General features: G+C 45.3%; 1 protein-coding gene across 1 annotated transcript in view; it reads left to right on the forward strand.

The window, feature by feature from the left end:
- Nucleotides 1–20336, forward strand: part of LOC146185936 (UBX domain-containing protein 4-like) — a 33202-nt gene extending 12866 nt beyond the window's left edge. The window contains exons 7-12 of the mRNA XM_084606861.1: nt 1314–1483; nt 3194–3316; nt 5966–6068; nt 9054–9191; nt 15060–15298; nt 17968–20336. Of these exons, the coding sequence (XP_084462987.1) occupies nt 1314–1483; nt 3194–3316; nt 5966–6068; nt 9054–9191; nt 15060–15298; nt 17968–18118 (924 nt within the window). The 3' untranslated portion in view covers nt 18119–20336. The remainder of the gene's footprint in view (nt 1–1313; nt 1484–3193; nt 3317–5965; nt 6069–9053; nt 9192–15059; nt 15299–17967) is intronic.
- Nucleotides 20337–23678: the final 3342 nt, after the last annotated feature.

Consider the following 23678-nt stretch of genomic DNA (forward strand, 5'->3'; position numbering starts at 1 on the left):
TGGTGGCTTTCGGGATTTATATGCTGGGCTGAGACTTTTTACGGCCTTGCTTTGTCCTTAACGTATACTTTTCTTTAGCTCATATTTTTCTATCTGCAAGGGATTCTCAAATGGTGTTCAGTGTACCCTTGGGCTGCCTTAATATTAATTGAGGCATTCCTGACATACTACCTTACCAGCTTGATTCTAGGGTTAATCACTTAATCACACTGTGATTGCTTCAACGTACAGCCAGTCATTATTAATACAATTAGGCTTTTTTTTATTTCATGCCTGTTTTGATATAGTCCTGGCTGTAGTAATATGGGGCACGCTTTGGCTATCAGATATTTCTCACTCCTTACCTAATGAAATTTACAGATTACTTCATGCATTGAAGGCCATGCCTTTTAGTGTAAGGATCCACGAGCCATGGTCTCGCCCAACGAGTGACTGCCGCATTTCATAGAACCACATTAGTTTTGTCATGGCAAGAGACATAGCAGCAGAGCACGCGGTTGGTACTGATAAAAGCACAATCTTGTGATTAGCACAAAAACAGAAGTTACATTTTAACTAAAAAATTAAAATGCGTGCAGAGGCATGAACAGGACTGTGTGATTTGAAAATGGGCCTCGGAGCTGTACAAGAAAATGGACTCTGTTAGTGGCAATCATTCATGCCAAACATCTAGTTCAATTTCGGAAGTACAGCTTCCTTCGTCAGTCCTCTGTCTGGCAAGGAGCCGATCTGTCGTCCGTGCACATCAGGATGGCTCGCACCAGCTGCCGGCTGTGTCCAGCCACTGCACCTGTTTCGATAAACCCATACCTCCATGCTTTTAACCAGTTTTCCCATTTATTTCTGTTCCTGAGGTGACACAGCCTCGTGACTAGACTGCCCTACCGTGGGGACATTTCGTTGGTCATAAGCCAGGTGCCAGGATACCTGGGCGCAGCAGAGCATAGTTCGAATTAGCTGAGGTAGGAACGACTGCATGCTTTACGGAACTGGTGTAATGAGTGCAGCCAAATCGTATGGACCCACGGACTCTTGAACAAGTAGTGCAGATTGAAATGTGCCAAAATTCGAACTGTTGAAGCTTGAATTACTGAGCTTTCACTGTAGTAACTTTACGACAGAAAGGTGGAGGGGGTGGCCTGATTCAACTTGCTCTGGCCTGCGTCATTTGTTGGGGAAAGGAGGAAGAAGGGACATAATGGTGGTGATATAGATGAAAGGCAAGGGGGTTGTAACTTGAGGTGCAGTATTTCAAAATGTGCCTTTTATAACAAACTCTCCCCTCCCCTCCCCCTCTCATGCTATGCATGCAGGCAGTGAAGCAGAGTGAACTGGAGCGGAGACGCGTAGCCCGTGAGATGCAGCTAGCACAGCAAGCTCGCGAGGACCATGAGCGCCGGGAATGGGCTCGCAAGCGGGCCCAGGAGAAGGAAGAAGAACGGAAGCATCGAGAGCGCATCCAGGCACAGATAGCTCAGGACAGGTGAGAGGCCCTCTGCTTACTAGTATAGAAGCCATGACATTTTGGCATGGGTTACCCCTAGGTCATGGTTTCCCAATTACATGCAAGTTGCTTGTTTAAACTCTAAGTCTGATTCATGGGTTTTATGCGGGGATGTAATGCGCTGAAAATGTGTTTTGCTTGTACTAGAATTGCATCTCAACAGGCCACAGATGCCTTCATACCTTATAGTACAAAGTTTAGCTACCATCACTGGTAAATGTATGCTTTCATCTTGTTTTTCAAACTTGAACACTTTAAATGGCCTAATATGCACAAATTTGTTTGCATAACTTTTCTATTGAAGGCCGAATCAAGAGTACATTGGTACCTTTAACTCAAATTCCAAGAAGCGGGATTGAGGTTTGAATTGTGGAAGATCTGATTACTGCTGGGCCCACAAAAGCTGTAAAAAATCACAGTACTACATATATATTTCAATAACAGCTCGGTGATGCTGTCCAGATTCTGAGGCAAAACTGTGAAGGAACGGCAGGTTTTTGCAGCTGCACAAATAGCGGTCTGCTACGTGCATACAGTTTAGAAACTCAAACGTAGAAGTGCTTCAGAATGGTGCAGGTTCTCACGGCTTCTTGTATGGCGCAGCTTGATAGCAGTGGATCCTTCTTGCAAATAACTCATCATGAGCTGCACATTGTTTGTGTGGTCAAACCTCCTTATATGGATGCCACCACCTATTATATTATATATTATTGTGTTGCACATGTGAAGGAGGCCGCATAAAGTTTTAATATATTGGGCTGTATACTGCTTTGATATTTTTGACAGCAGATGTGGAGTACAGCATGGGGAAAATGAGGAAAATTGTCGTGGCTGTGCAGTTTTCATGCAAAAGTGAATGGTCATTCTTCTTTTTTTTTTCATCAGCTAAATAATTTGCTGCAGTGCGAAACAGCTTTTTGAGAGCTTTTTTTCTGCTATCTGATGATTTGACCTTTGGATTATTTGGACGCCCTTCTTGGTCCCTTGAAAACCTATTCAGTGTTTTTTCCTCTATTAAGAAACCAGTGCATGGCTGATATCTTTTTCAACCACGCAGCAAATTGGGAACTATTCGTTGAATAAGTATATCAATTCTATTCACAATATTTCATGTTCCACTAATGTCTATAGCTCTGTTTGCCTAGGAAATGAGTTTCAAAATGCTGTTTTTACTCATAGGTGTTCACAAAAGCCAAGAAAGCTCTGTTCCTTAGAGGTTTGAATTACTGTATGTGATTAGGCAATGAAAGCTGCGTGTTGTCAAAATTTAGACATCCGAGGACGCAACTGTAGTTGCCTAATGAATTGTATGGAAAGATAAGTTTTTTTTTTTGCAGTTATGGCACATTCCTTACAGAATCCTCAATATTAAAATACTGTTTTCTCTGCATTGAATAATGCACGATAAAAAGGGTTTAGATTTGGTTACCAGTGTACAGCAAAACATTAATGATTGACTGTGCATGCTATGTTAAGGAGCCCAGAAAAGCAGCCATTGCCCAGCTGAGTGTTGACCTGCTTGGAGGAATTAGCTTTTGGGCATGTGTGTGTTTGAAACATACTCAGGGGCCTCCTTTCATTATGGAGGTTTTCAGCATCACACTACTGCTGGTCAGGGAGCACACAGCACAAATGGCACAGCTGAGAAAGAAATGGGCCAACACTAGTGGCTTGCCTTGTTCCCTACAGGGCAGATCGGGCTGAGCGGTACCAGCAGGAAAAGACGCAAGAGGAGCAGCGTAAGCGGGAACGAGAGGCCCAGCGGCTTCTCGAACAGCAGCAGAGGGCAGCACAAGAGGCAGCAGCGCGAAGGTGACGACGAGCGCAACATTTATTGTGCATTGCATCTTTTCTTTTTTTATGTTCTCGCTTTTGGAGCCGCCCTCTTTTGCTTTTTGGGGGCTTACAAACACAACTTGAAATGCCAAGCTTGTTCAGCATGAAAGGGTGCTGAACAAGGGTTGAGGAGGAGCCTCAGATCGCAAACCGAGCCAATGTTTCAACAAGGGGACTTGTCTTTGTCCGGGCGCAGATGAAGACAAGTCCCCTTGTCGAAACGTTTGTCCCGGCTTGCGAACTGAGGTTGGTTCCCCCTCAACCCTTGTTCAGTGCTCTTTCATACTGCTTAGCCGCAGTAGAGAGCTCCGAAAATTTCAACCGCCTTGGGGCTCTTAAACCTGGACTGACATTGCACAGCACATGGGCGCCTTGCTTTTCGCCTGCATCGAAAAGCGAGGTGATCGTGTGCTGTGTGATGTCAGTGTCGGAGCCCTCCAGCCCTTTTCCGGAGCCCTCCACTACGGCATCACTTTGGGTCGTTAAAGCCGTAAGCCAAACCGAACCAAACTAGAAATGAAATTGTGCGGCGAAAGATGCCTTGTTGGCAGCACTGTACTAGGTAGCACAGGTTGGCTCCAAGGCTTTGTTTCTGTCGTCACTTTTTTTCTTGTCACCTGCAGCCTATAAGGCCTAGTTTGTAGAGTTCATTAGGCAACCATATTTACAAGAATAAAGTGGCTGCTGCTCATTGCCATCCCTGTTCTACTGTGATCAGCTCAAGGGGACGGAAAGCCATTGCAAGCTGTTTTTCACGTCCTGAACATAGAGAACATTCACAACGGACATAAAAGGTCGTGTTGTTGTGCTAGTTGGCGCTCAATCCGGTTAGTCTGTGTGTTTTTCACGCCTTTAGCCTAAGACGTTTATATAATGGGCTTGGAAACCTTAGAGAAGCGGGTTGTTCTTAGAAAGAATAAACAAATTTTTTTCTGTCTCTGTGTTCAACCAGCACCTCCATTAGACAGTGCCTGCAGCATAAGGGGTCTGCGTGGCTGGCTGACCCTCTCCTGTGCCCTTTCCGGATAGGGAGCTAATGCAGCGCCCCTTTAGTCCCCGACGCCAAACTATACTTTCTAGCAGACACATTTGTAGAGATGTGCGCACTTCCCAAAAACAGCACTACAGTAGAACCCCTTTATGGTAAAGTCATTGGGACCGGCAAAAATCTTTACTATATCAGAGTTTTTACTATATCAGTTGCTAGTGATAACATGGTCCTGAAGATGCCGTTTGGTAACTAAAATGCTACTTACTAAACACTTCTTGTTGCTTAATGAAAGAAACACTCGTAAATACCTTCCATCTCTCTCTTATCATCTCTTCGTCCCATTTTTTTTCAGCCGAAAGATTTTTTTGTTTACATCTTGTGGAAGTACTTCTTAAGCATGGGGACAACGTGGCTATGAATACAACTGATTTCATGTGAAAACCAAAGCCTTGCAAGAGCATGGCATCATCTTCTGCTGTTTCTGTCAGCAAGAAGGCAATAGATGAGAAATGCACGTGGCAGTCAAGTGCTGCAAAACCGCACATGCCACGCCTCCATTTCTTGCCTTTGCTGCTTTGTGCTGCACAGTGCTGTGAATGTTCGGTTGTTTCTTCCCTCCCCTATTTCTTGCTGCACTTCTACTCTCTTTTACTTTCTGAACGGATCGTGTCGCCTTCTTTCCATGCTTGTAGACAGCTTTACCTTTTTCTTTTCGTATGCGCTTCTTGCTTTCCCTCACTGCTCCAAGGCCTATGTAAACTCCGACGACCTCCGACGCTGCATGGTTATACACAAAAAGCAATACACACACAAGAGAATTAAACCAGGATGTTAACACAGATGATGTGTATAATCATGCAGCGCCGGAGGTCGTCGGAGTCGTATAGCCAACTAGCCTGTTCGCAAGTACTACTGAGCCTATGTAAAGTTGGCTTCTCTTGAGTTGTACTAAGCCTAGTGGTAAAGCCATTTAAAAGAACGCTATTTTTTTTTTCTTTAAAAAAAAATTGCCTCGCAATTCTAGGTAGTGCGCGTGCGGCGATGTCATTTCATAGGAAGTCATCGCCGCGGCCAGACGCACTTTACTATAACAGATTTTTATCAAATATGTCTTTACTATAAAGGGGGGAAAATATAGTCATCTATGGAAGGTGAACTGGGACTTCAGGTTCACTTTGCTATATCGGAGTTTTTACTATATATCCGAGTATACTATAGCAGGGTTCTACTAACTTATTTTTTAAAATTTTTTAACACTTATGAAATACTTACAAGTAAGAAGTACTTATAAAAAAAAACACTTATAAAATACTTACAAGTAAGAATGGTAAAGAAAAGAAAACTTGCGCAGGTGGGCATTAGACTGGCGCCACCACACAGTTCCTCAGTGAAAAAGGCGGACAATCTCAATACTGTGGGAACGGGCACGACGCTGCAATCACTGTACTATAGGAGGCGCTGGATCAACACCTATATTTCCCAGGCATCTCTTGCAGGTGTGAGCACATAGAATGGATGCACCTGTGTGTGGTTTTGGTTTTGATCAGAGCAGCATGCAGTGCAAAGTAATCAGTGGGTTCTTGCTATGCCCAGAAGCCTTGGGTATTTTAATTTTTTTCTCTCTCCTATTGCAGTCAGGTGGCAAGGATACAGTTTCGTCTGCCAGACGGATTGTTAACTGCACACACCTTCGATGCTGATGCCACACTGGAGGACCTTCACAACTATGTTGTTGAGGTATATGAAAAAAGGCCGTTTTTTTGTTGGCTTTTTTTTTTTTTCCAAATCTGCAACTGAACCATTAAGTCAAGAATTTAGCACAAAAATAAGGAACAATGGACAAAGGACACAAAAGACGATTGGCGAGCGCTCATCAATCGTCTTATCTGTCCTCCTTCCATTGTTCTTTATTTTTGCGCTAAATTCTTGGTTGATAGATCACCAACTAGCCCGGCAGCATGCTCTAATCAACTGAACCATTAATTGGAAGCAGGTGCTGTTTTATTTGTTAACCTTTTAACTGTCTATATTAAGGTACCATGAATTGTTAAGGAAGTAATGTTGGTTGCTACTTAGGTGTGATGATTGACAGGACTTGACTGAAGACCAAAGGTTAAGCCCAGTGATAATCCTTTCTGATTGCTTGATCTTTTCGTTACTTTTTGATTGCTCTATCCGTTGGCTAGTTCATTAAATGCCTTTGCTGCTCGTATCTGATTTGGAATATTTCTAGTTGTCACGCACTAGTTTTCATGCAGGGAAGACAACCTTGTTGGCTAAAGGCTTGCGGTGACTCGCATGGCCCGGTGTGTCTGCTAAGGTACTCAAGGCCCTGTGGAAATCAAATCAAATCGAATTTATTTCACATATATACATGGTTTAGGTGGCACAGACAAAAAGCCGAAAACCAATCAGCTTGACAAGGGTCTGTGCCCGTTCTGAAAATTGCATACCTAGTAATGAGAACAAGTGTTGACAGCAGCAATCAAACATGGTTACACAATGTTATACGATGGCAAGGTGGTTTGTCTAGTTATTCACTATGAAAAATAAAGCAAGCATTTATTTTATTACATGGGCAATGATATTAATTGTGCAAACTCATGTAGACTGGAGGGAAGACATCAGAGAGGAAGTGAATTTAACAAGGATGGTAAGGAATGGGACACCAGCTGAGTACCATAACTCATGCGTGCACGTGGTACGAACCAGGTTGCAGTGTGACAAGTGTCGTGCTCTTTTATGTTTTAGTAAAGTAAAGCAAGTGACAATAAAGTTCAGTAAAGTGGCTTCCTCGACTTCTTTTTTTCTTTGTATGGTACCGTTGGAAGAGGAATTCATTGTATAGTAATTTTACAGGGCAGACTTGAACTTTGTTGAGAAGGGATTAAGTGTGTGCGTCCTATGTACAGTTGCAAATAGCACGCACGGCCTTTTTCTGTGGTAAAGAAAGTTTAGTACAGTGAAACCTCGTTATAACGAACAGTTAAAAAATCTGAAAATGGTTCGCTCTATCTATAATTCGTAATATAAAATTTCGTAGAAAATACACGCAAGGGCAGCGAAATTCAATCAGAGAAGGCACAGCAACTCTGAGGGTGCCTACATGGGTCACGTCCATTTATTTACGCGCAAAGAACTGCATTATCGCGGCCTGCTTTTTTGTGTTGATCGCGTTCCGTATCATGCCCTGTTCCACAGTTTGCAAACACTCAACAAGGGCAAACCCACTGCTCTCAATAGCACTGCAGTGGCGGCGCAGTAAATCCAATGCAGCAAGCGCTTCTTGTGAAGTCGGAATGTTCTCATCGTCTGCAGGGTCAGCCTGAGCTTCGTCTGCGGGATGTTCAGAAACTTCCACAGCGATTTCGGCGTCCGTCAGTACAGCCGTGGTTGCCGCGATGTCGTCGCCGCCTACAAAGTCCTCTACAGTCATTGTTACGGGCATGTCACCAACAAAACGCGAAAAATCGTTCCAGGCTCATCGAGCTCGCGGAGCTCTGCTTCTGCTTCGTCGGGATGCATGGGCCTCTGCTGGAACAAAACCTGCATGCCGAAAGTAGTTGGCAATCGTTTCGCCTTTCACGCTGTCCGATGCGCTTCAATGCTCTCAGCAAGTCGATCTTCAAGTCCTGCTTCATAAGAAGCTTCACGAGAAGAGTGTCAATCAGTCTCCTCTTGTAAACTGCCTTGAAGGCCCTGATTTTATCTTGAGCTTGGTCTTTAACGTCAGTGCTGCTCTTTTTTTCACGTTCACCGCCATCACAGCACTACGCACACCCGCGCACCCCACTCGACGCCGCGACGCCGCTGCTAATCTGCTAACACTAAAAACGTGAAAGACGCAAAAACCAAAAAAGCAAAAGCAACCTTCGATCGCGCCGCTGCCGCCGCTGCTGAAGCGGCGCTGTCAGCGATTGTAAGATGCGAACGATTTCTTATTGCCTCCGAGATCACCGGGGTAATCTCGGAGGCCATAGATTTTTTTGGCTGTCAACTCCCAAAGCCGTCGTGGCATCTGTGGCGCTGTCAGCGCCTGCGAGGTAGTCCTGAACGTTTGCTGCGCCGCACAACACTCATGTAGTGCAACGAAGCCTGCCTCCTGCTATTAAAGTGAGGTAGTGCTTAGCGTCGCGAAGTTCGTAATATCCATTTTATGCCGAACCGCGTTCGCTATGGGAAGTTAAAAATACATGCGTTTGACAAAATAATTTCGGAAGAGTTCGATATATTTAATAATTCGTAATATGCGTGTTCGTTATATCGAGGTTTGACTGTAATATTTGAACCCATAGTGTTTCCCCAAACTAGGTGGCAGTATTTTAGATTTGAAATAAAGAGGGAAGGGAGTAATAGATTAATCACTTAATGGAAATTGACAGAAAAATAAGCTTACCCTTGCAAGGGTGCCGACAATGCCTGCGAGTTTGGAACTAAGCATGTCGAAGTGTTCATTCCATGTTAGATGTTCTTCAGATATGACACCAAGGCATTTAACTGAGGACGTTACTTTTGTTGATGAGCTTCTGATAATTATGCGGTCTGTAATGATAGCCCTGGAGTTTTTAGGTTGGTATAGAACGGCTTTCATTCAAATGCGCTTTTCATTTTATTCAGAACTGTTTTGTATCATATCTTTCGCACCCCTCATTGCCTCTTTCTATGGTTGTGTTGAGCTTTGAGTTAATCCTCTATGTTTTGTGTCCCCATCTTACCTTGCAGACGGTGCAGCCAAGCTTCTCCAGCTTCACCCTGTCAACGACCTTCCCGCGGCGAGAGTTCACGCGGGAGCAGTACCGCAGCACCCTGCGTGAACTTGAGCTGGCCCCATCCGCGGTTATCCTTGTTGTGCCTGTCAGTGTGAGTCACTTTTCCACTTTTGTCACTGGCTAATGTAAAATACCTTTATGTAAAATTTCTCGGCCCTTCAGACATAGTACTGACTTTGTCAGCCGTCGGTGACTGCCTTGAAGATGTACTTTGGTAACTGGCTACTCGCTGAACATGTAGTGTTAGTTCAGGAAAGAAACGTGCAGAAATACCTTGCACCCTGCTCTTATCGTCCCCTGTTGTGTGAATGATTTATTTTTCTCGCATTTCTCATCACCACGTTTTTGTAAGGGTACAGGTACCATATTTGCTTGATTATAATGCTGCCACTAATCCAACGCAACATGCTTTTAGCCAACCTTTCTTTTCTGAGTACAACAAATGCCTTGACTCCGTGGTGCCAAAACCATTGAAAGATGGCTTTTACAGGTATCAGTAGTCAATGGCTGCATGTGTCTGGACCTTCTCTTTGACTGTGTCTAAGTTTTGCTCTAACTTCTTCATATGCAAAACCATCTCGCAAGAAATGCAGTCTAACCTGCTTATAGCCGGGGTCTGAAATCACTTTCGTACATTAGCTATTTTGTTTAATCTAGGCTATCAAAATGAACGCATCTATGGCCAAAATAATTTTTTACCACTTGAGAGAGTGGTCTCGTGTTCCCCGAACAAGTTTTTTTTCTTGTGCGGACCTCGATGTCGTCCAGCTGAAAGCCAAAAGCTCCAAACACTCGGCAAACATCTGCAAAGTGTCGATCACTGCAATGGCCACCACGAAGTCACCAGCTTAATGTCAGCACCATTGCAATCACAATCAGAGGCGCTTTATCCACTGTGGTCCTTTCCGAGATGCCCCTGATGACTTCATCAGTTATCCGGTTCTCCTTTGCAACAAGATCAGCTGGGTGAAAACAAAGTCCATGTGGCTCAGACCCAGAGGCATAAGGTCCAACCCTCTAGCAGACTCTCGGAGCTGCTTCAAGCAGGCTGTTCTGCCGGTGCTATCGGCGGTTGCAGCAATTTCAACCATGACAACTTCATCTCCGGTAGGCACTGCATTCATGCTTCGGGGAGTCTAGCTTTCTCAAAGTGATAGGTGATAGTCAGGTGCTTTACATCTCTCCATGTTTGGGTTACAAAGGAATGTGCTTTCGCCAAGGGACCATTTTGTCGCCCACTTTGTTGGCGGTCCTAACATCAGTTACTTGGCGCCTGTAGTATAGTTGGTATAGCTGGTATAGTTGTGGGCAGGGGTGAAACAATGAAAGTGCTCAAGTGTGCATTGACTTGATGCGCGCTGCAGTTTTGTCAAAGATCAGCACCTGATGCTTCCTTTGGACTACAGTCGACGACCAATTCTTCGGACTCTCAATGGACCACGAAAATGTCCGAAAAATCGGGCAGTCCGAAAAAACAAATGTGCACCAAAAAAAGCTTAGTTTACTGCCTCTTATTGACTTTGAGGCCGGAAAAAGTCATGAATGCTTTTCTGCACCTCGCTGCGCTTCCGTGCTAACAGGTCCGCCTGAATTTCGCTTGCATCAGCTCAGCATGCGTCGGCTGCGCTGCTGCAGGTGAGTCACCGTCATCGTCGCTCTCAGACTCCACAAGCACTTGGCGAATAATATCTGCATCTGTTAGCCCAGCGGACAGTTCCAACTCATGGTCCACATCTATGAACTCTGAAAACGAGATGGTCGATAGAATTTCGACACCAGCAGTGCGAAGGTCATAAATGAGCTGCTCACTGCCTGACAGCTGCTCGACCACGCTCTCCTGGTCCAAGGCAGCCGACTCGTCATTCAGCACAAATCCCGCGTGACGGAAGCAATTGCAAAGCGTTGTGGGTGCTACAGATTTCCACGCATCGGCGAGCATACTAAGTGCTCCAAACAAATCGACAGAGTAGGTTTTCCCACTGTCGAGGCACGCCACAAACACCAGCCACTGGATCACAACACTGACTCTGTTGAGTGCCTTCTCGCTACCGCTTTGCCGCTTTGCACGAAAAAAAAAAAAAGCTTATAAAATTCGGAAACAGCTTTTTGAAGAACTAAAGTCGATTCAATTAAATGCGAGCCACAGCAAGTTCTCGCATCAGCACAACCACGGCTAGGCCTACTCGATCCGCTCGGCAACGCACGACGAACACGCAGAGGAACAGACAGTCAAAGCGATCATGCTAAAAGAAAAGAAAAAAAAGCACTCCGGCGGCGAGCAGCGACAACAGCAACATTGTCCCGAAAACGGAAGCTGCTAGGCAAATAATATAGCCTCGATCCAGCGTCAGTTTAGCTGAGGAGTGGCACGCAAGGCCGGCACCGGTTTCGAGGCTATCGAAGGAAAAAGTAAACAAACAAGATGGCGGCGGCACCGCTCAAAATGTGTGGCAGTTGGGCCGGCTGACGCTTGGAATGTCCGAAAAATCGAATAGCCCTCCTTATAGTGTCCGAAATTTTGAGCAGCATAATACATTGACTTTATAAGGTATGTCCTGGGGCCGGGAAAAAGTCCGAATAATCAAGCATGTCCGAAAAATTGGGTGTCCGAAAAATCGGTCGTCGACTGTATTTCTTTGTGCAAGCCAATGAGCCACTTGCGCACTTTGGCAAAGCCATGCGATTTCTTGGCTTTGACAATGACTAACAAATCTTCCTTATCAGAACCATCCGTTTGTGAAGAATAGCGTTGTGATTCGGTCTTGGCCGTGAGAGTCTTTGATATCGCTTTTGGAAGAGCAGCCTCGTTTCATGTGCGTTGAGATGCTCTTGTCAGATAATGCGAGAATCCAACCACTATGCTTCGTTGTCCTTTGCTGGAGTGATATCCTTCGTCAATGGGCGTGGCGTCCTCGACAATATTTTTCACTTGATGTCTCTCTCTATAACTGCTGCAGCCACCCATTTTCTGGTTGTCAGTCCTCAAGACCAAGAACAAAGGCTAAGTTCCTTCTTTCACCTTTGGCTGCAAAATGAGTCCATTGAGTGGTATATCCTTTAAATGGGAATCCACAAATCACTTGTAAAGTGCAACTTCTGCGTCGGCGTATATGACGCACTGTACCCTATACAGTGAAAGCTCGTTAATTCACAACTCGTTAATTCGAAATTTTGGATAATTCGAAATAGTCATCGTGGTCCGGTCCGCAGTGCATAGAAGTCTATGCGCGTAACAGCTCGTTAATTCACTCAAAAATTGGCGCCGCCACCCATAATTCGAACTGCGCGCCGCCAAGCGGCGCTGTTAAAAACCATCGTTGGAAGCTTTCACGGCAGAACGATAGATGGCACAACCATCGGGGCGCCGCTAGGGTGCTGGAACAAGTACTAAACAGTCTTTCCTGCCGCGACTCCTTCGAGGAACGACGCTGTAGTGTTATCGACCACGGTTTCGTGTTGCATTTCGTGAGCCCTCGTTTTGCACGCCGCTTGTTGTGAGCTTGTGTCCGCGAGATGTGTTCGCGTGGGAAATACTGTGCCAAGACGGTGAAGGAGAAAGTGGCTATTTTACGCGAGGTGGATGAACGGAAGGCCAGCAAAGTGGAAATCGCGAAAAAGCACGGGATTCCACCAAGCACGTTGTCGACGTACGTCCAAAATAGGAAGGCCATCGAGGATGCCTATGAAGCCGAAGATTTCGCCAGCTACAGAAAAAGGCTTCGGTTAGCCAAGTATCCGGAAATTGAGACCGCTGTGATCATGTGGGTGAAAGAAATGAGAAGCGCTGACATTCCACTGAGCGGCCCAATTATCATGGCTCGTCTTTTTGCCCGCCAACATGACTGCGGCCTTGCAGCCGATGGATCAGGGGGTGATCAGAAACATCAAATGTTTCTGTAGGCGCCACATGATCGAGCGCATGACTTTGTGCACTGGAAACCAGAAGACCAGCACCATCACATTGCTCACAGCAATGCACATGTTGGTGCGTGCATGGGAGCAGGTCACGCCGTCCACAATTGCAAACTGCTTCCACCACTGTGGCTTTGCTGCCGGAAGTATGAAAGAAAGTGGCGACGATGGGAGTCCGGAGCCTCTGCCTGCGGCTGTGCGTGCTGTGCTGCAGGACGTCAGTTTTGATGATTACGTTGGAGTAGACAGCGATGCAGCAGTGTGCGGTGCCCTAAGTGATGAGGGCATTGTCGCTGAAATTGTTGGGGAGCAGTCTGTCCCAGAAGAGGCAGAAGACGAGGACGACGACGAGGAGCAAGAGCCCGTGCGTCCATCCGCGGCAGAAGTTATGGGAGCGCTGAATGTCGCGCGCCTTTTCTTCAGCTTTGAAGAGGGGGAAGAAGACTCCCTGCGTCGCATTCGCATGCTAGAAGACCGAGTGAGTACGGTAGCCCTCAGAGAGAAGAAGCAGAAGATGATAACAGACTTTTTTGCTAAATAAATGTTTTTCGTGCCCTCCGGGGCATCAAACGCCTTCATTTTTGCTCACTTTCATTAGTTCGAATTTTGGTTAATTCGAACTGGCCTGGCGGCCTCGTGGAATTTGAATTAACGAGCTTTTACTGTATTAGTCCCCATTGCCAACATAATGGCCAAGGACTATGTCAACTTTGCTACCATTCTTGATTATAATTAAAAGTGCGGACTGCACAGTTTAACAATTTCATGCGGTATCACTGTTCTTGATCTTTTGATGCACTTCTTCAAAGACAACGCCTTTCTCTTTTAGAGGTACTAGAGCTCGCATGATTCGACATGGCCTAGAATCGAGGGCACACAAGAGGCAGCCATTTTTTGTTTCTGTGAAAAGGGGTCATTGGCAGCTGAGTAGGTCTGTAGCCTAGGCGAAGTCAGGTGTCACAAGATATCAAAGCCAAGAAGTGGGACAAGGCAGGAAGGCATGACGGGATCGCAGGCAGAGGACAGGTGATGGCAATATGTCCTGTGCATGGTCGTGTCAATGGTGGAAGTGCTGTTCCATTTGCTCCATTCTGCTCCAAACTGCTTTTTCTGCCCTATCCTGCTCCAAAACGCAATATTGCTCCAAACCTGCTTCAAATCAGCTGCCTCAGGTGTTCTGGCATCAGATTTAGTGCACCACGGTCTGCCATACAGTGAGTCGTAATGGCATTGTCTACAAAAATTCGAGCTAATGCAATTTGACCAAGCGACTGTGAGAAGCACAGTAGGGCGATGGCGTGTTGCGAGTTGTGTGTATGCGGTGTACGAGCTGCCATAGTAAAGACGATGGCAGCACATCGGTCGCAGCGGTATATTAATGCATCTCGTGCTGAGCAAAATGCGTATCACATTTTTATAAACTAGAAAAGCATGGAGCATAATGAATGGTTGTTTGCAAGTGAATTTAAAACAAGCCACAGGAGATTGGAGTGAATTAAATGCAAAACAAATTGCTCTGTGTATGTGACGTAGCACTTTATCCCATCCTTTTTGAATCATCATTGGTGAGGGAAGCGAGAGCAGCGATTGAAGCGGACACCACAAACTACCAGGAGCCATTAAATAACTTGTCCGGCTGCAAAGAATACATGATTTGTTTGTAATGGTTCTGCTACGAAAACAACCACTTCACTATTGAGGATGTCATGCCTATGTAAGACAAAAGCATGCTTGGACTGTTATGGGGGTGACACCACTTAGGTGCTAATCACAAAGTGTTCTCAAGAGCGCTAGAACTGGCACCCACGTACCGTGCTCTGATCCCTTCTTTTCACCATGTTGTGGCGGTTTCTGATCCAAAATCCAAGTGGTTGCATGTCTGTATGAGAGGCGGTGCGTATATATGGTAACACAATTCTTTAACATTTGCTGTTCTCCTACTTACGCACAAGGAGAACTGCGGCAGAGTCAAACGTGGTGCACTTCAGCATGTGCACCACGTTCGTTTCGTCGTAGCTGCATTTTGTTTTCATCCACACTTGCGCAGACACCGAGTGTGGTTGTCCCAGCGGCCCTGAACAACTCGGGAGCATCACTTCTGAAGCTGGTGTGGTCCCTGTTGGCGCCGTTTGGCGTCATCTGGAGTCTTTTTGTGGGACTCATCTTTGGCTCACCTGACCCACCAGCTTCGGCTTCAGATAGTGCCAGTGGCGCCGCTGGTGGTGCCAGTCAGCGGGGCGAAGCTTCAGCTTCTTTTGGAGCACCTGAACCACAAGCTGCCCAAGGGTGAGTGTGTGTGTGTCTTGTCCATGCCTGAACCATTTTCCAGCTCACCCAACACTGTTGAAGACCAAATACAGCTGAGCCTTAGTGTGACATTGTGTATTCGTTGGAACCTTTTGTAGATGGGATTTAACAATGGAACACCCGTTGGTTGCCAGATGCTTTCAACTCATGACACATTATGTGTGAGCACTGATAAATTAAAAGTGATTTCATACAGTACTAAGGCGAAAGCCTTGCTTTCCCCATGAGTGGTGTCAGTAGGAAGCGATACCAAAAATATAAAGTTTCTTCGTGTCAAAATTGTGACGCTACTGTTGTTTGTGCAGTGTTCAGGGTTGTGTGATACCATCTCATTTAGCATCCATCTGATAGACAAGTTGAAGGCTAGTTTCTGATAGGGATTCGAAATGATGATGATGACACAGACAATGCGTCTTCCCTTTTCTCAAAACTGACCAATTTTCATTCCGGGGAATTCATACTCTGCCAACTCTGTGCTAGTCTCACAGTGCTAAACCACCAAGCAAAAGCCATGCCAAACAGTGCCTTCACAAGTCTTAATCGCTTAAAGCGAAGTTAACCCTGGCTAATTTTTGACACTGGTTCCCATTTGTGTTGGGATCAAGCCTGGGAATAACCGAGCAGCATTAATTCAGTGATAGCATGCAGCAGTTATTGCTGTAAACGTTTGCATGACCTTCAGAACTTGCCTTATCTTTCCCAAACATCACTCTTTCTAAGGAACCCTACCGGTGTCTAAAGAATCCTGATAAACCTTCCGACTTTTTTGTCTAAATGTACCCTGATTGCTGTAGAGAGGCCCGGGAGCGTGGTATTTCAACACATATTCAGAGGTGTTTACCTTAGCCAATCAATTGTTTTGGGCCCTGACTATTTAAATTTGTGTGATGTTTTGGACTTTGTTGAGGAGCTGTGCATCCAATAAGAATGTGCACATTTTCGAGGCCAGTATTTGGGACCCATTGGAGCCCAAGTTTGATTTTTCAAAATAAAAGATGCCAGCATACACTGTTCAGCCAAGATGTTGGCCTTTCTACCTAACATAGACGAGTTCGAGTGATGCTGTTCTAGCAAAGGTGCCCTCTTGAATAGAACTGAATTTAATTAGACAGATTGGCTTTAAGAAGCTCGGGAGTTTTTGTTCCGACAGCTACCTCTGAATTGTGCGCTGGAGCTGGCACAATTTTCACTCTCATCGAGGCAGTGTTTGAAAAAGAGCACGCGAGCCTCGGCATGTGATTGCGTTGATGCCGAGACTAGCAGCAGAGTCCGGCACAGTACACTTGCCATCATTCGGTGTGCAGGAGGGGGATGGACGGAGAGCAGCGTGCAGTCAGAGCGCGCCTCTTATCTCTACCTTTCTTGATTTCTGGGCCAGAATGACGCTCGAACCTAAATTTTCCCTGTTTATCGCCGTGGTCGTGATGACGGGACGTCGCTAAGCTAGGTAGGCCTACGCGACCTTTTCAAAATGGCGCCAGGCCGCAAACAGTCGACGCGGGCAGCCAACCAAAAGTGGTCATTTGTGTCACATGCTTTCAGAGCCCAATAGCAGCACGTGTTTCGCGCAAATTTGTCCCTTTGTTTTCCCGCTTCGGGTGTTTGCTCACGGAAGCCGATTGTGACATGGGAATAGCCTGAATCACGATCTTTCGAACGAGACCAAAATGATGCCTGTGGAGCGCATATTTCTTGATCTGCGCTCGATCAAAACTCGGCGTGATTTGACCTCAATTTAAAGGGCCAAACGTTCAGGTTCGCATTTTTGGAATGCTGTAATGTGTGAATTAGGTCGTATTTTTCAACAAAAATTTGCAGATAGTTGCGGAAACATCTCAGGACTGCAAAAATGAAGAAATAAAAATATCTTGATTTTTTTAGACCGATTTTCGTCCGCAAAGAGCCGTGTCCCCCCTTAGCGTGCACTGACATCGCACTGCACACGGGCGCTTTGCTTTTCGCCTCCATCGAAAAGCGGCCGCCGAGGCCGGGATTCGATTCCGCATCCTTGGGAACAGTAGTCGAGTGCCGTAACCACTGTGCCACCCCGGCGAAGCCACAACTCGCCAAATCTATCTGCTCCCATGGCCTCGGGTTTATTCTGATGCAGCAGTACAGTTTAGTCACGTTAAAAGTGTGCTACAAGTTACATGGTTATATTGAAGGTAAAAATAAACGGCGTTCTATGGACACGAAGCTGCGAAAATTAAAATACTCGTTGCATCAAAGGGGTGGCAGCATATTTGGGGAGCTTTATTTTCTGATTTAACTAGGAATTTTTCCTTGCCTTGTGATGCAGAGCTGCCATCATAAGGTATTGATGTGCGACTCGGGCATCGAAACTTAATTTTTTTGCATTGAGGATGCATTGCTCCTGATTTAATGTTGGTGTGTATGGCTCACATGCTCAGAAAATCAGCCTGCACATGTGTGTTGGCGGCTTCGTGGAAAGAGGCAGTAGAATTAGACGTTATTATTATTATTATTTTTTTTGCTAATATGTACTACTACTTTGTTCTCCAAACTTGTGACTTTAGGTTTTGCCTTTCAAAGCGGAGCCTGCTATACTCTTAAGCTTGATTATTGCATATGTGACCGAAGTGTTTTCACCGGTCCTGGCTGATTTTCTTCATTTTCTATGTGCACAGGGGTGCACGGCGACGGCGCTCAGCACAACAACCAACTGGTGAGGGCATGTACCAGCGGGACGGGAACGTGTACCGCTTCTCGAACCAGCGCTTCAGCGACGAGGATGATGACACCAATACCTGGAATGGGAACTCCACACAGCAGATGTAGCCTCCTCCCCTCCAGTTGCTGTCCGCAGGCACGGGCTGCGAAAAGGGAGAAGGCGTAGATTTTTGGGGCGAGGAATGACCAGTTTTCTTTTTGTCATGCCGAAGGCAAACGCAGTAGTGGAAGGGCCCCTGCAATATTTGTCAGTACTCTTAATGAACTGAGGTGTTGCAAGGTTTGGAGGCATGACTCGCCTGTCCTGTGCTTTCAGGGCAACATTACAAGGCAACATGAGTACACCTGTGAGCACAGTTTGAGGAACCTCTGCGTTGCCTTCATTTTAAACTCACTATTCACTCTTTCAGACACTCTTTTATTGGCCTGCTGTTTGTAGCAGCGTTGTTTTCTGCGAATAATACCCAATATCATCAACAGCTTTGTTATTTGTTATGCAAGAGCAGTTTGAAATGAACGGTCCCTTACCTTGCTCACGGGTTTACGCAGCATGCTTCTAATAGGCCAAAGAAGGTAATCCGAGGTGCTCTACTCTTACACAAGACTATAAGCATCTCGATCACTTTCGAATCATCCACTTGGAGTGTTATATAAGTTTTATAAGCAAGAAGTTAGTAGGGGCACCCAGAAGATTGTTTTCATTTGCTATGCCATTTGCCTCAATGTGGATGTGGAAAACACAGAACTGTGCTGTTTTTCTCCGTAGAGTCATGCAGAGTGTGACATGTTTAGTGTCGGATATTTTTTTTTAGTTTAAGGGCCTTAGCTCGGCATCATGAAGCACAGAATGGGGATCTGCAAATCAGCCTACTTCACTTTTCCCTTTTTTGATTCTAAAGCACATTACCCTTTTGCTTCACTAATGAGTAGGCTTGGGTGCTTAACAGTATAAACAAAATGTGGAGCCTTTTATGAGTTTTATCCTTGTGCTACCTACATGGTGACTAACCACTAAGCTTTGAATGTGGTTTGTGACAGTGGCTGGATATGTACCTTTTGCTTGGTTTGGCCAAATTTAGATCTGTCTTTTGATGAAGTGGAAGGAAGGCATCATTTTAATGCATAATGTGCATGCACTGATGATGCTGCTAAAAGTTGTCCTAGTATCTGCTGGGAACCTTGATTTTGTCTTAAGAGCATTAAATTTTGGCTCGTTAATATTGAAACTTGGTTTCTAGAACAGGACCCTACATTGATATATATGTATATTGTTGGGCAGGCCTGTTTGTAACAGCCCAAAAGAAACTTTAAATTTTTTTATCCACAGTATTAATATTACCAGCACCAGCACAGTGAAAAGTATTGAAATGGGTCAGAAATACTGAAGTTCAGTTTTACTGAACACTCCATTCATTTCTCTGTTTTTCTATTCTCATTGAAAACTGGCAAAAGGCACAACGTTTATATACTATTATGTGCAAAGGTAGAAACATACCCTATTGCACATGCGTAACTACACTTCACAGCCAGTCTTCCCAACTCCAAGACTCTTCCTTTTGCGGTACTGTTTGAAGCCCTGCAAGCAGACTTATTGATGCATCTGCAAAGTGAACTAAGAGCATTAAACCACATCATCGACAAGCAAGTTAACTCTCGATTATATTTTCATCTCCATTTCGTGCACAAGAAACTGCCCTGCTCACTTTCCTTTGAAAAGGTTGCACTGTTGGCAAAAAGTGTTTTGTCAAGTAAATATTTCAATCTAGGGCGCTGAGCTCATATTCTGCGACCTTCACAATGCCAGCTTGTCAGAGAGGTCACTGAATATGTTCAGAAGGGAGCATTCTGGTGTGAGATGGCAAAAAACTGCAGCAGAGTTGAAACTAACTTTTACTAGTATGCTCAAGCCATATGCAATGCCTTCACTCTTGGATCTTTATATTTTAGTCTATTTCGAGGTGGTACAAACGTACATCATACCGAGTTGTATAGAAAATGAAAGTTGTACTACCACTTATCTGGTGCCATGTATTCTTGAATGTTTATGCGGTCTCGCCTCAGGTTGAGTTGATACTGAACAGGGCTGCACCCATGAGCCATTTTTTTTTTTTTTCAGTTCTTGTGGTTGTAGCTTGCTGGTGTGAGTAGTTGATCGCGGTGATCCTTTGCTGCGCAATTTCTTCGAAATGTTAAGTAAATAAGCACATTCCTATAATGTTCATGTATTACTGCCCTGTAGAAGTCGACAAGGAAATCGTTCACTACTTGCGGCATCTTTCCTCAGCCTTTGCAATGTTGGGAGAACAATAAATGCATTTGAAATGTTCATTGTGTATGAATACTCTGCAGAGTCAGTTGTGTCATTGCTCAAAGGCCTGAATATAGATTTTCAAACAGTCCGATGCTTTCTGCTGGCTGTAGTGGCATTTGCTTTAGAGGCATTTCGGCAACATTGACAGCATTGTTCCTTACAACTGAGTGTTGTGCACTAAAAATGGCTGCAGTCCTTTGCTCTGTTAAATGCTGTTGCTTTCATGCGAAACTGTTGGTCGTTATCCTTTCTTCTAGCGCTGGAATTGTTTCTGCAGAACACTTTTTCAGTCACCCCACATATTGTTGTGAGGTTTAACATCTCAAAGTGACTCAAACTATGAGAAACGCCATAGTGGAGGACTCCGGAAATTTAGACCATCCAGGGTTCTTTAACGTGCACTGACATCGCACAGCACACGGGCGCCTTGCTTTTCGCCTCCACCGAAAAGCGGCCGCCGAGGCCTGGATGCGATCCCGCGCCCTTAGGAACAGTAGTCGAGTGCCGTAACCACTGCGCCACCCCAGTGGGGCCCGGTGGCACCACATATGGGAGTGGGACAGTGATGCTGGAGAAGCTTCTTCATTTTTGTTAGGTGCGTACATGTTTCACTTCCTGATCGGCAGAACAAAAAATGTAGGAAAGTAGAAACACCAGTAGGAAAGTAGAAACACCAGACCTGAGAGAAAACAAAAAGTTGCTCAAAGTGTGAAATAGCTAGCGAAAAGGTTTCAAACCTGCGTGGCTCGTAAGGGGACGGGTGTGTCATACCTCGCAGCCAGACAATATTGGTTTGTTTCTCAGCATGAATAGTGCATGCAGCGCGTACACAACTTTCTGAAGTTCATGTGATCGGAGGGATGCACCCATGGCTGTTTGAACTCGTCAGAGCCCCAACGACACATGCAGGCCGGCAAATGGTATACGTGCCATGAGTGCAATTTCGGGGAACGTACGAATGGGCCGAAAATTGCCAAGTTTGGTTGGAGCAAGCTGAAGGTGCCTCTGGTTTTGCTGCATCGTCTTGCCACATACACGTGGCACACCAGTCCCCATTCCGTCCTAACTCCCATAACCTATTCTCAACAACCCAATCCATTTCCCAAATTCCCACACCCTTCTACTGCATCCTAGGGGAAATTAGGGCAGTCTCCCCAGTCCTGTTTCCTTGGCTGTGGGTCGCAGAATAGCAAACCTTCTGTTACTTTCACTAGAGTCTTGGTCATGAAACTCCCGCTGAAGTTTGGTCCGCTTACAAAAGCTGCCCCGAGAGGCGCCACTGTCTATTGTGGGGTAAAGTCCCTCGATAATTTGAAAGTAGCGACACTCTCCTCCACTCCGGCACTTTCCTCCTCGAATATCCTCGCCCGCCGCCTGCGCGCGCTGCGCACGGCACGCTTTTTTGGGCAGCGCTCCTTCGCCATCCGGGAAATTGGCTGGCACGCGCGCGCGCTCTTAAGTTTGCGCTTTTTCCACGCTCTGTTATCGAATAAAGAGAATAAGACATGCGACTTGCTTGTCTGTACCGCGAGCCACATAACTTAGCGTCTCGTACGCGCAATGAAAGTGCAAATTACGAGCGCTTGCCACATGAACAAAAACCGCTTGCTGCATACACCTCACATTCCTTTTGACTTTTCATTACCGTGTGTCTCAACCCGTCATAATATATTAAGCATAATATTTACTATATATTTGAACATTCCTGAATATTCTCAGCATACCGATGCTGAGTTAAATGTATTTTCACCTCAAACTAATTTTAGCGGAAGTAAAGTTTATGCAGTTGTTAACGAGCGGAGTTTCATTAATGCGATAGTTGCTAGCAAGAGGCTGGAACAAATGCTTTGATGGTCATCCTAAAATTTTTCAATAAGGTTTAGACTGAGGTTGGTACCACGAAGTGCACATGCAGCTGCTTAGTTGTTTTCGTAGTTAAAAATTTTCGCGGCTGCTTGAAAACGATCGAATATCAACTTTTTTCTGTTAAGAATGAAACGGATCTAGCTCCTGCTGTCGGCAGCCTTGAAGTGACGTCGAGCCGAAACCGAGAGCCAAGATCAGGGCACCGATTTCCCGTCATCCGTACCCCAAAATTTGGCCCTGTCGACCACCGATACTTCACCTTGTCGGAAGTTCATCCACATTGGTGTCAACTCTAATTTTAGTATGACCAATATTTTCTTTTTCTTTTGCTTTGACTAGACTAAAGAAACGTGACCCACAACGCTTTCAACTCTTTAGTGGCAAAATGTGGAAGAAGTACAGGCCTTATGTCGATAACTGCGACAGGGTGCGCACGTACAAAATACTGCTATGTCAACTCAAGACCAAACAGCATTGTTTTCTTTGTACACACTAGACCTCTCGGGTCCAAGGCCGACGGCTACTCTACGCTACGAAAATGGACATGACGCCCGTTAACTAGGCAAATAATTAAGGAGGCCCACCTAAATTTGGAAGTCAAGACTGAGTTGGCCATGCGCAAATTAGGTTATAAACACCAATTTCCGGTCAGACTCGGACCAGGTCAAATTTTGGGGATTCAGAGGGCCACATTTTGGGGGTGGCCCTCCTAGATTGGTAGATTACCACTGAATTTCCCGTACTCAAATAGGTCAGACACCAATTTTGGTCCAATTCAGGCGAGGACAAATTTCGGGGGTCCAGAGAGCTAACTTTTGGGAATAGGCCACCTAGGTTTGGAGGCCACCACTCAATTCGTCATACGCAAGTTAGGTTGGACACCAATTTTGGTCAAATCGGACGAGGTCAAACTTCGGGGGTCCAGAGAGCTAAATTTTGGCAATGGCCCACCTAAGTTTTGAGGTAATCCCTGAATTCGCACTACGCAAATGAGGTTGGTCATTAATTTTGCCACCTTTTGAAGTGGCCAAATTTAAGGGGTTTCTGGGGCTACATTCTGAGGAAGGCCCACCGAAATTTGGACGTAACCAGTAAATATTCAAATTAGGTAGAACATCAATTTTCGCCAGATTAGGATGAGGTCTAATTTCGAGGGTCTAAAGAGACAAAATTTTGATGTGCGGATATATATACACTATGTGGACAAGTTCTGCGAAAGAGTCCTCTACACTCTCCTGCGACATAAACCTATTAACGAATTAACAATCTCCTTCATTGCACGCGTTAGCGCTGAAAAGCGAGACCTTTAGTTCAGACATTAAAGCGGCTATTGTATGCGCATTGTATGCATCAGCTTTCGCTATTATATAGCACGTTGAGCAGAACCATGAAGTCAAAACAATAACGCGCATAACGGCACAAAATGATCTGTGAATTAAGTGAGATTATCAGCTTTATGATGCGCTTGCAAGCAGTTCCATGTCGCTTGGA

Source organism: Amblyomma maculatum, chromosome 6 (genome assembly GCF_055883805.1).
Source record: "Amblyomma maculatum isolate TAMU_Amacu chromosome 6, ASM5588380v1, whole genome shotgun sequence".
In the NCBI taxonomy this organism is placed as follows: domain Eukaryota; kingdom Metazoa; phylum Arthropoda; class Arachnida; order Ixodida; family Ixodidae; genus Amblyomma; species Amblyomma maculatum.